The 12,849-nt window shown below is 36.3% G+C and overlaps 1 protein-coding gene across 3 annotated transcripts in view; it reads right to left on the bottom strand.

Annotated features, from left to right (window-relative positions):
* The window catches only part of LOC133564377 (glycerol kinase-like), a 74,358-nt gene extending 62,450 nt beyond the window's left edge, over nt 1–11,908 (bottom strand). For 2 of the 3 annotated variants that reach the window (XM_061918631.1, XM_061918633.1), the window contains exons 1-4: nt 11,723–11,908; nt 7,564–7,637; nt 5,475–5,581; nt 4,119–4,196 (exon numbers count right to left, since the gene is read on the bottom strand). In XM_061918631.1, coding sequence (XP_061774615.1) covers nt 4,119–4,196; nt 5,475–5,581; nt 7,564–7,637; nt 11,723–11,776 — 313 coding nt within the window. In that variant the 5' untranslated portion in view covers nt 11,777–11,908. The remainder of the gene's footprint in view (nt 1–4,118; nt 4,197–5,474; nt 5,582–7,563; nt 7,638–11,722) is intronic. The other variant, XM_061918632.1, reaches the window with a different exon arrangement.
* Between the last annotated feature and the right edge of the window lie 941 nt (nt 11,909–12,849).

Here is a 12,849-nt window from a genome sequence, read left to right as displayed (position 1 = left end):
GTCTGCCGACATGCAAGGAGAGTAGTAGATTTAAAAAAAAAAAAAAAGCTTTTATAATTGTAAAAGACAACGTTTTATCAACTGATTGCAATAATGTAAATTTGTTTTAACTATTAAATGAACCAAAAATATGACTTATTTTATCTTTGGGAAAATATTGGACACGGTGTGTTGTCAAGCTTATGAGATGCAATTCATGTGTAAGCCCCTGTGACACTGTTGTTCTTTATTTTTATTTTTATAAATGTCTAATGATAATGTCAATGAGGGATTTTTAATCACTGCTATGTTGAAATTATAACTAATATTGATACTGTTGTTGATGATATTCATTTTTGTTTCACTAATTTTTTTGGTTTGTTCTGTGTCGTGTTTGTGTCTCCTCAATTGCTCTGTTTATTGCAGTTCTGAGTGTTGCTGGGTCAGGTTTGGTTTTGGAATTGGATTGCATTGTTATGGTATTGCTGTGTATTATTTTTTAAATGAGAATCGATTCTGAATCGCACAACATATTCGATTCGTATTCGAATTGATTTTTTTACACACCCCTTATATATATATATATATATATATATATATATATATATATATATATATATATATATATATACATATATATTTATATTTATGTGCAGTAAATGATCGAGTTCTCCATGGTGAATGCTGTGTGGTGCATGACAAAACCTCATTTAAATAAGGCGGGCTCTAGCAGTAACGAATAGCATGTGCTATGTTGAGACGCAGTGTTTTGGCAGTTCTGATGACTGGCATATATTCTGCATATTCATGAAGACAAACCATGCTACATGGATTGCGCTTTTTAATTCTAAGAGACTCAGTTCTCAGTGTGCATGTTTAGTAAATCGCGACCATAGTGTACAGTAAGTACCTGTACTATAAATTATGTACATTTAGTATATAGAATGTGCACGCAGTATATAGCATGTATATTAGGGATGTGGGAAAAAATCGATTCAAATATGAATCGAATAGTTTACGTTGTGCGATTCAGAATCGATTCTCTTTTTTTTTTAAATCGTTGTTTTTTTTTTTAATCAATCCAACCAACCACTACACAGCAATATCATAGCAATGCAATCCAATTCCAAAACCAAACCTGACCCAGCAAAACTCAGAACTGCAATAAACAGAGCAATTGAGAGGAGACAAACACGACACAGAACAAACCAAAAGTAATGAAACAAAAATGAATATTATCAACAACAGTATCAATATTAGTTATAATTTCAGCATAGCAGTGATTAAAAATCCCCCATTGTCATTATCATTAGACATTTATAAAAATAATAAAAAAGAACAATAGTGTCACAGTGGCTTACACTTGCATCGCATCTCATAAGCTTGAAAACACAGTGTCCAATGTTTTCACAAAGATAAGTAAGTCATATTTTTGGTTTGTTTAATAGTTAAAACAAATTTACATTATTGCAATCAGTTAATAAAACATAGTCCTTTACAATTATAAAAGCTTTTTTTTTTTTTTAAATCTACTACTCTGCTAGCATGTCAGCAGACTGGGGTAGATCCTGCTGAAATCCTATGTATTGAATGAATACAGAATCGTTCTGAATCAGAAAAATATCGTTTTTGAATCGAGAATCTAATCGAATCAAAAAAATCGATATATTATCGAATCGTGACCCCAATAATCGATATTGAATCGAATCGTGGGACACCCAAAGATTCACAGCCCTAATGTATATGCAGCATATGGTATGCACATGAAGTACAGATAATATGTACATGTAGTATATAGTATGTTCACGTAGTATATACCATCGTATATGTATATGAAGTATGTACTACATGCACATGTAGTATATAGTATGTACTTTAAGGGTATCCCTTCAGTCTTAAAACATTAGCAAAAATGCATACATTATACAACTATTGTAATGTTTATCCATCCATCAATCAATTTTTTTAAATGTATATCATTCCATGTTTTTTATTTATGCAGTATTTTTTTATCTTTAACATTTTCATATAAAGGTGCTATATGTAAAACTATGGCCAGAAATGGTGCTGCAATCATGGTCAAAATTCTGTAGTCCCCTCCCCCTCTACCTGACGGAGGTTGCCTGATACGCAGCTGAATCAAGCTCAATCGACTGGGCTACTCCAAGGAACTTCAAACTTCCACTGCCTCTTACTAGGGATTGAGGTGCTGGGACCAAAATAACTGAATAGACAAGTGTTTTGTTAACAACAAATCTCTAACCGACACATTTTACACAGAAATTAGTCTATTTTCAGGAAGAAGTATGTCATGCCTGTGTACCATATCACAACAACAATCATATATTTATTGTCAGTACTATCAGAAATCTAATACTAAAATTAACTACAATAAACGCCAGCAATGGTTATACTGGTGAAAAAATAAGTAGAGCATGCTTAGCAGCCTAATATATGCCCAAAACTAAAGAAAAGTAATTTTATCAAGGTATGCCTATAGGCCAGTGGTCCCCAACCTTGTTGTATCCGCGGACCGGTTAATGCTTAATAATTTTTCCCTCGGCCCGGGGTGGGTTTTGGAATTGGATTGCATTGTTATGGTATTGCTGTGTATTATTTTTTAAATGAGAATCGATTCTGAATCGCACAACATATTCGATTTTTGTGGTTGGTGCACTATTTGTAAGTGTATATTGTGTTTTTTATGTTGATTTAATAAAAAAAAAAAAAAAGTTTTTTTTGTTTGTTTTTTTTAATAAAAAATTCTTCTGCGGCCCGGTTGGGGACCACTGCTATAGGCTACTGTTTCAAATGTTTCAGATTGCCATATAACTTGGTACATGTCGTCCACAATATACAAACACAAATTAGGAATTATTTAATCATGTGATTTAGCTGTCTACCTAAGTTTTGCATCGCCATGTCAGCTGTGCTAATGTTGGAACCCATTTCCTCAGTATATCAACTGAGAACGAAATAGGCACTGACACTACCCATATACACAGAGATTTTATTTGTCAAATATATTTTGCCACGTCAGTTTGAATACACACCGACATACAGGCTAACGGGCATATATTTCTTCTGTTAGCCTGTATGTCGATATGTCATTGACCGGCCTAGCATGCAAAGCATTACACTTGGAGCAAAACACCATCACATTCGTTAAACAAACATACTAGCTTTGTTAGAAAAGATCACAGACTGTATTGGACGATGTAGTTTACATACGAAATGTCCATTTCCATTTATTATAAGTAATAAGAAAACGCCTTACTTACCTACTAACAAGGAGGAAATGAGCAATTTTGGTGTCAGATGAAAAAATATTCTACGCCTTCAATCGTCTCCATCTTTCAAAGGCATCCTTGATAAAAATCCTCGTTTTGTTCCTGGCTTTGTCATGAATGAGTTGAGAATCGTAACGACGCCTTTTAGATTTACTAAGGTCCGACATGTTTAGTATCTTTACCAGTGGCAGTAGCTAGACGAAGATGGCCGTGCATAACTAGCAACCTGGATGTGACACACTCACCGACTCAAATGGTGGAGGGCGGGGCATCGAAATGAAAATAACAAGATTTCGGGACTGTAAATTTAATTTTGAATTGAGCATATCCCGGCTGAACTACTGTTATCAGTTATAGAGGTATTTGAAAAGAACATGATTTATTAATGCCTTTTGACGTATCCATCCATCCATTTTGTACCGCTTATTCCCTTTTGGGGTCGCGGGGGCGCTGGCGCCTATCTCAGCTACAATTGGGCGGAAGGCGGGGTACACCCTGGAGAAGTCGCCATCAGGGCCATTTAATAAAGACTGGGCATGGAATTATTACATAAGGCACTTTTAATTGTAATCATTATTAAAGAAGAATATATGATTTTTTATATATATATATATATAATAAATTATCTTCAATCTTTCAGTGAAGGTGGACAGGAGCATAGTCATTTGACACACCTGCAGTAACGCTCATATTAGTGGGACTAATTGCAGCAAGAAGATAATATATTTGCCATTGTGATTTTTTTGTTCATGAATTGTAAACGAAAGGAAAATATTTCTTTGTGTAACCATGGGTAGCAACTGAAGAAGTGATGTGTGTAGAAATATGACAAATATTGCAGAAACATACCAATAGCGTTGTAAAGAGGTTCTCCTGTCTCTTTGTCCCAAACCACTGTTGTCTCTCTCTGATTCGCCACGCCCACCGCTGATAAAATAGTGGTATAAAAAGAATTATTATTGTCCCAAGATCCATCAATGTATCCATTTTCTACTGACTGTCCCTTTCAGGATCACTGGGGGTGCTGGCTCTCAGCTGTCCAAAGATCATTATGATTTATATTAGGGGTGTCCCAATACTACTTTTTCCATTTCCGATACCAGTAATACAGCCTTGACATTTGGCAAATACCATTATCAATGCGATACAATATCAGTAAAAATATATATATGTATGTTTTACTTGTGTTTAATGTTAGAAAAGGCTTGATCAGGTGATATGTTAGCAGGTATGCATTGATTTCAGTTTGTCCTTGGTGTGTTGCCTTAGTCAGGAAGTATTTTGTTGGCATTACTTTAATGTGCCAGTCTTGCATTTTGTTGAACCATACAAAGCGTTTATACTCTTAAGTATTGCACTCAATACACACCAGCTGTTTATTGTAACATGCATCTAAATTGAGTTTTGATGACCGGAATTGGAGGTGATGAAATCGCCATGTAAAATCGCTAATGCTAATCAGTAGCATGTATATCGCATAGTCAATATATATTAGCATTGAGCTGGTAGTTTGTTTTGATACATTTATTTTATGTTTTCACAGAGAGGTTATAAGGTATTTCAAATTGACAATACATTTCTGCATCTTCACATTTACAGTGTTTTAAAGGAAAGTCTCTAAAGAAGCTGTTAAATGGAGCTATCTTGTTATCTGTCTGCTAAGCTAGCAAGATAGATAGGTAAGTTAAAGTTAAAGTACCAATGATTGTCACACACACACACTAGATGTGGCGAAATTATTCTCCGCATATGACCCATCCCCCTTGATCACCACCTGGGAGGTGAGGGGAGCAGTGAGAAGCAGCGGTGGCCGCGCCCGAGATTCATTTATGGTGATTTAACCCCCAATCCCTACCCTTGATGCTGAGTGCCAAGCAGGGAGGTAATGGGTCCCATTTTTATAGTCTCTAGTATGACTCGGCCGGGGTTTGAACTCACAACCTACCAATCTCAGGGCGGACACTCTAACCACTAGGCCATTGAAGATAGACAGATAGATAGAAATTCACACGTAAGAAAAATTTAAATGAGATGTTAGCAGGAGCGGAACAGACTTCTACTATCAAAGTTTTTATATCAGACATTTTAGATGCAGATCGAAATAATCAATATTTAATTTTGGACACCCCTAATTAAATTATTATTATTCTCATTATCATTATTATCATTATCATTATTATTATTACTATTATTGTGATAGCTCACCTTTAATTTTGCTGATGTCAATGTTGAGCTGGTGAAGCTTTTCAAACGTCCTGTCCATACATTCATAGACTGACTGTATAATCTCCTTTGGATCCTCCTCGACCCACCTGGAGCACACAAGAGGCCTTTATACACCAAAAGTTTAGGAACGTTCCTGTAACCTTTAGTTCCTAAAACTAAATGTTCCTGAAAAAGTGTGTGGTTTGTGTTTCCACTGCATTTCCTAGTTCAGAGTCGTTTATACCAGTGGTTCTCAAACTTTTTTCAGTGATGTACCCCCTGTGAACATTTTTTTTAATTCAAGTACCCCCTAATCAGAGCAAAGCATTTTTGGTTGAAAAAAAGATATAAAGAAGTAAAATACACCAGTTTCTGATTTATTAAATTGTATAACAGTGCAAAATATTGCTCATTTGTAGTGGTCTTTCTTAAACGTTTTGGAAAAAAAGATATAAAAATAACTAAAAAGTTGTTGAAAAATATACAAGTGATTCAAGTATAAATACAAATGTATACACATAGAAGTCATCCTCAACTTAAAGTGCCCTCTTTGGGGATTACAATAGAGATCCATCTGGATTCATGAACTTAATTCTAAACATTTCTTCACAAAAAAAAAAAAATTAACATCAATATTTATCGAACATGTCCACAAAAATCTAGCTGTCAACACTGAATATAAACATGTTGCATTTCTTTTCACAGTTTATGAACTTACATTCATATTTTGTTGAAGTATTATTCAATAAATATATTTATAAAGGATTTTTGAATTGTTGCTATTTTTAGAATATTTAGAAAACATCTCACATACCCCTTGGCATACCTTCAAGTACCCCCAGGGGTACGTGTACCCCCATTTGAGAACCACTGGTTTATACAAATCAGGCTGATGATGTATGAATGAGTGGTACAGTATATTTCTACACTGATAACATGTAAATAAAGAGACAATATAAGGTCATATTTATTTTACTAAAGTGACTGTAAATTGTACATATTTTCTAGTACATGCTCTAGTATTTTCTCTCTGCATCAAACACACATGCACACATGGACATCAACTATGGTTCTAGTACAAGAACAGTACCATTAAAAATTAGCTAGACAATAATTCAAGTTGCTCACCATTTGAGTGTTGTTTCACTGAATAATGTACTGAAGTAATTATTTGCACAAACACGTTTTGCTTTTACTTGAGTTGAAAGTAACGGTACTCTATCTCGAGTACAATTTCTGGCTACTTTGCATACAACAGAACGTCTTCAGTCCTTCCTCCACTATTACTTTACTTACATTGAAAAATCGCACCTCAGAACTTAACCTGTAGGATACAGTAAAGAACTTGTATAATCAGGAAAGTGAAGTGAATTATATTTATATAGCGGTTTTCTCTAAAGTGAATTATATTTATACAGCGGTTTTCTCTAGTGACTCAGAGCACTTTACATAATGAAACCCATTATCTAAGTTACACTTTTTTTAAACCAGTGTGGGTGGCACTGGTGAGCAAGTTGGTGAAGTTTCTTGCCCAAGGACACAAGTAGGATGGCAGAAGCGGGGATCAAACCTAGAACCCTCAGTGCCACGATTATGATTAATTATTAATGTTACCATAGATGACACAACTTCTTAATATACAAATGTGATATTTTTTTGTCAATTTATTTGAATTAATACGTAAATAATGGATTATAATTGTAGACACAAATATTATATTTGTCTGTAGAAGTTAGTAAATGAGAAGAATGCATAATACATTCTTAGCTATATTTAACTGCTTATCATTCTTACATTGTTTGTATGGAGCTGTGGACATCAAAGCAGTATTTTTAAAGAAACAAAGACATGAAGATGAGAGGGCTTTCTAACTTTAACGTGAAAATAGAGCTCCTCTCAACGAGCAGCTTGTGTGCTGCTGTAGCCTTCCCCCAATTTAAAAGGCTCCCTCTCTTGCTTGTGACCCTAAAATAAGCTTTTGTATTTATAAGCAAATGCTTACAGTTCCATACAGCATACTTTGCATTGTGGGATATTATGGTGTAAACTATGTTCTAACTTATGGTATTCTGGAAGCAACAAAACTCACCCTTCCTTAGGAAAGCTCTGCTCGATTTCGACTTGGTGCTGACTAATCAGTTGGGCCGTCTTGGCGTTGAACACCTGAGGGAAACATGTTTATTCAATCGTTTGTGAGCATGTGCAGAGTTGTTCGCACTATTAGTGCACTTGTGTATCAGAAAGTCAAATGCTGTGCAAATTCAGATTAGAGATTTTTGAATAATGGTGAATTATTGTGTTTTAAAACCTTCACACAATGTAGTATTCAAATTATTATTCAGCTCTTTTTTCGTCCGCCTTCTCCTCCCATGCTTTTCCCATGTTCGGCTCATTCATGACACACATGCTACCATAACTAAATTGCCAAATTTCCAGAAATTCCTTATTTTCCGGGACTTTCATTTCATTTAAATTTTATGGAATTTTTTAAACATCCCTTTTCCACATTTTCCATCCAATTCAAACCATCCCATTCATCCTGGACATTCAAACTAACAACTTCCAAATATTCCTGTTTTTCCATGAATTCCCACTTTTCTATAGCAGTGTTTATAACTGTTGTTGTTTTTTTTTATTACTTTTACCACATTTTTCAACCAATTTCAGTCATTCCACCATCAAAATATTTCATTTATTCAGGATACTCAGGATCTCAATTAAAAAATCATAATAAAAATGCTTAAAATTGTTACAAAAACAAATTCTGATCAAAGTCCTTCTTTATGATGGCATAAAGAAGACATTTTTGCAAGGGGTTACCGTCACAAAAAAGGCATAAAGTTGTAAGACAAAATAACAAACTTTTTATGTATACCAAGATCTGAATTCAGGACCAAAAATGTTAAATGATCACCTAATATTAAGGTTTTATTTTTTAGCAATACACTGAGTGACAATTATGAAAATGAGTTGTGGGCCCCTAGGCAGCACTTTGGACCCCCTTGGTTAAAGGTCAAGTATGAAAGCAGCTCAATAGTCTGGTAGTGAGTATGACAACAACAAGCTTGTTTAAACTTTAACTTCTCTATCATGATTGAATCTTCCATATGACTCACTTTCATTATTTCACACTCTGGATTGTATTCAATTTCCAGCATACTATTCAAGAAGCTAAATTTATATTTTCTTTTGATCAAACACAAAACCCAGATGTGTTTCCAACAATCCACATACAAAAGAGTTACTTGTTAACTAGTGATAGCTTGCTAGTTATCCTGCCTGTAAAACAGTCACTATAGACAAACAGGACTCTAAATAACAATGTAAGTCTAACATATCAGCAAATATCTTCATGTACTCTACAACTATTACTATTATTCCTGTTCAATGATTTTAAAGTAAAATATCCACCTATATTGTGCACTCTATATGGTATATATTACACCCCAAAATATAATTCAAATAAGCTAAAAACTAAAATATTTGACTTTCAAACCATTTTTAAAAGTAAATAAAACATATAAATGAAGATATACAGTTCAGTGCATAACAGTTCAGTATTACAAATACATGTATAGTTATTAGAAGTGCATTGCTTTCGTCCTCTCCAAGGTTCTCATAGTCATCATTGTCACCGACGTCCCACTGGGTGTAAGTTTTCCTTGCCCTTATGTGGGCCTACCGAGGATGTCGTAGTGGTTTGTGTTGTGGTTTGTGCAGCCCTTTGAGACACTAGTGATTTAGGGCTATATAAGTAAACATTGATTGATTGATTGATTGAATTGAAGTGTGAAGTGAATTATATCTATATAGCGCTTTTCTCTAGTGACTCAAAGCGCTTTACATTAGAAACATGGGGATGGTGTGGCGAAGTTGGGACAGTGGCCGTGCCAGCAATCTGAGGGTTTCTGGTTCAATTCCCACCTTCTACCATCCTAGTCATGTCCGTTGTGTCCTTGAGCAAGACACTTCACCCTTGCTCCTGATGGGTCCTGGTTAGCGCCTTGCATGGCAGTTCCCACCATCAGTGTGTTAATGGGTAAATGTGGAAATAGTGTCAAAGTGCTTTGAGTTCCTTTAAAAGGTAGAAAAGTGCTATACAAGTACAACCCATTTACTTTGTGGAACCCAATATCTAAGTTACATTTTTACACCAGTGGGAGCAGGTGGATAAAGTGTCTTGTCCAAGGACACAACGGCAGTGACCTGGAACCCTCAAGTTGCTGGCACGGCCACTCTACCAACCGAGCTATACCGTACTGTGTGTATTATTGTGTTATTTTTTAAACAAAAAATTAACAAATCATGACTCAAAATATATTTAAAAACAAATGTTTTGATGTTGATTTAAATATATTTATTTTAAGTTACGCAATTATGTATTCTTTTAAATGAGTTGTTCAAAGTATTATTTACTAATTCATAATTAATTGATTACATTTTTGAATTAATTCATATTTTAACTTAACAAATTACAAGTAGTTGTTGCATTCCACTTAAAGGCCTACTGAAAGCCACTACTACCGACCACGCAGTCTGATAGTTTATATATCAATGATAAAATCTTAACATTGCAACACATGCCAATACGGCCGGTTTAGTTGACTAAATTGCAATTTTAAATTTCGCGCGGAAGAATCATGCTAAAACGTTGCGGTATGATGACGCGTGCGCGTGACGTCACGCATTGTAGAGGACATTTTGTTCCAGCACCGTTCACAGCTATAAGTCGTCTCTTTTCATCGCATAATTCCACAGTATTATGGACATCTGTGTTGCTGAATCTTTTGCAATTTGTTCAATGAATAATGGAGACGTCAAAGAAGAAAGCTGTAGTTGGGAAGCGGTGTATTGCGGCCGCCTTTAGCAACACAAACATAGCCGGTGTTTCATTGTTTAAATTCCCAAAAGATGACGGTGAAGCTTTACAATGGAACAGAGCGGTCAAGCGAACACGGTTGGATTGGAACACACACAAAGTACAGTGTATTATGCAGCGATCATTTCGAAAGATCGTGTTTCGAAGAGGGTCCCTTGCGAAGGGCAGAGATGGGCATCGCCACGACCCGTTGACTGGTGCTGAAGAAAGATGCGGGGCAGACCTTCAGGTTGTAGAGGTACGACCATATAATCTCACTAAAACACTAGTAACACAATAAGCAGATAAGGGATTTTCCAGAATTACCCTAGTAAATTTGTCTAATAACATCTGAAACGTTCCCACTGTATAGTCTTTTTTCTTCTAGTCCTTCACTCTCACTTTCTTCATCCACAAATCTTTCATCTTCGCTCAAATTAATGGGGAAATCATCACTTTCTCGGTCCGAATCACTCTCGCTGCTGATGGCCATAAATCTAAACAATGTTCAGATGTGAGAAGCTCTACAACCCATGACGTCACGCGCATATTTTCTGCTACTTCCGGTACAGGCAAGGCTTTTTTATTAGCGACCAAAAGTTGCGAACTTTATCGTCGATGTTCTCTACAAAATCCTTTCAGCAAAAATATGGCAATATTGCAAAATGATCAAGTTTGACACAAAGAATGGACCTGCTATCCCTGTTTAAATAAGAAAATCTCATTTCAGTAGGCCTTTAAATAATCAAACTATTGTAAATCACATTTTTATTATATGTGTAAATTGTGTCAAGACTTATTGTATACAGTTTAGTATATGCATGGACACATTGTGCACACTAAATTGTATACTGTGTATTGCATTAAAAACTTGCAATTTATTTTTTTCTAGTCGTTTAATATGAATGTTTTTGCACATGTGTACAGACTCGATTCTGAACATGAGTAATATTTCTGTGTTTAATCTCTTTAATAAGCACTATGAAAGGAGTCTCTTAACTAAAGTGTATGATGCAGTGGTAACCTACAATGTAACATTAGTTCAATGTAACCTACAATGTAATATTAGTAATATTAGTTCAATGAGAGGCCTCACTGAAATAACACTGTGGTAATATTAATCTTAATATGGGTGTAGAAATAAGTGGTCAGGGTTATACAGTACAACTAAAAGTGTATTAATGTAAATATTGGAGTAAAAGTGGCCAGATTTACACAGTTTAACTTAGTGTAAGAGGTAAGGGTTAAAAAGAATCACACAGTTTAACTTAGTGAAAGAGGTGAGGGTTAAAAAAAAATCACACAGTTTAATTTAGTGTAAGAGGTAAGGGTTAAAAAAAAATTGAGTGTGCCATCTAATGGCCAATCGTTAAGTTGCCACGTCACTCACCAGGAACCTTGTCGAGCTTGTACCTTGGTCAATGGCACCTACGAGTGCGTCCATGGTTCTTTTTGCGTCTTGTTGGTGATTAAAAAACTATTTTTGAACCCATGAAATGTACTTTTTCTCGGGTCGAGTCTTGCTGGAAAGAGGGGGAGGCGGTGCTTACCGCGCACGTATGAGCAATCGGACTTGTTCAAACAATGCTGCCATTGGCTCGTCGCCGACAGGCGTCACCACGTTTTATCCAATCAGATTCGGGGCGGGATTTATCTCATTCATTGAAGACACCTACGTGGTGATTGGCGAGGCTAAAATTGTGGCACACACCCAAAGGAATTAAAAGGCAGGAAAATCCACACGCCGACATTTGGAAAGTGTTAAAAAAAGTGTTAAATAAAACGTTCTGCCCCGCTTGAACACATTGAGTTCCTAAGAGACTACACAAAACCTTTCAAATCAAATTTTATTAGTAAAGCCATTTTCAGGGCTTCACGGTGGCAGAGGGGTTAGTGCGTCTGCCTCACAATACGAAGTTCCTGCAGTCCTGGGTTCAAATCCAGGCTTGGGATCTTTCTGTGTGGAGTTTGCATGTTCTCCCCGTGAATGCGTGGGTTCCCTCCGGGTACTCCGGCTTCCTCCCACTTCCAAAGACATGCACCTGGGGATAGGTTGATTGGCAACACTAAATTGGCCCTAGTGTGTGAATGTTGTCTGTCTATCTGTGTTGGCCCTGCGATGAGGTGGCGACTTGTCCAGGGTGTACCCTGCCTTCCGCCCGATTGTAGCTGAGATAGGCGCCAGCGCCCCCCGCGACCCCGAAAGGGAATAAGCGGTAGAAAATGGATGGATGGATGGAAGCCATTTTCATTCATAAAGAAATGAGACAAAAAGGGTTTTACAAACTTAAAAACAATAACCCACACCAGTCACACACTCACACAAACATTCGTGCACACATGATGTTTGGAATAGTTCTTGCGTCAGGAAAAGGAAGCCATGTAAGTGTAGCACAAGTGCAGATATGAATACTGAGGGGTTCTTTATGTAACCTGCCAGGTCCACGTTTCGCCCGGGGCTCAAACCTGGCCCCTCTGAATAACATAGGAGCCCAAGGCATCGAGCTAAACGCCTGA

This window comes from Nerophis ophidion, linkage group LG13, assembly GCF_033978795.1.
Source record: "Nerophis ophidion isolate RoL-2023_Sa linkage group LG13, RoL_Noph_v1.0, whole genome shotgun sequence".
In the NCBI taxonomy this organism is placed as follows: Eukaryota; Metazoa; Chordata; class Actinopteri; order Syngnathiformes; family Syngnathidae; genus Nerophis; species Nerophis ophidion.
This window is presented reverse-complemented; position numbering and strand designations above follow the sequence as displayed.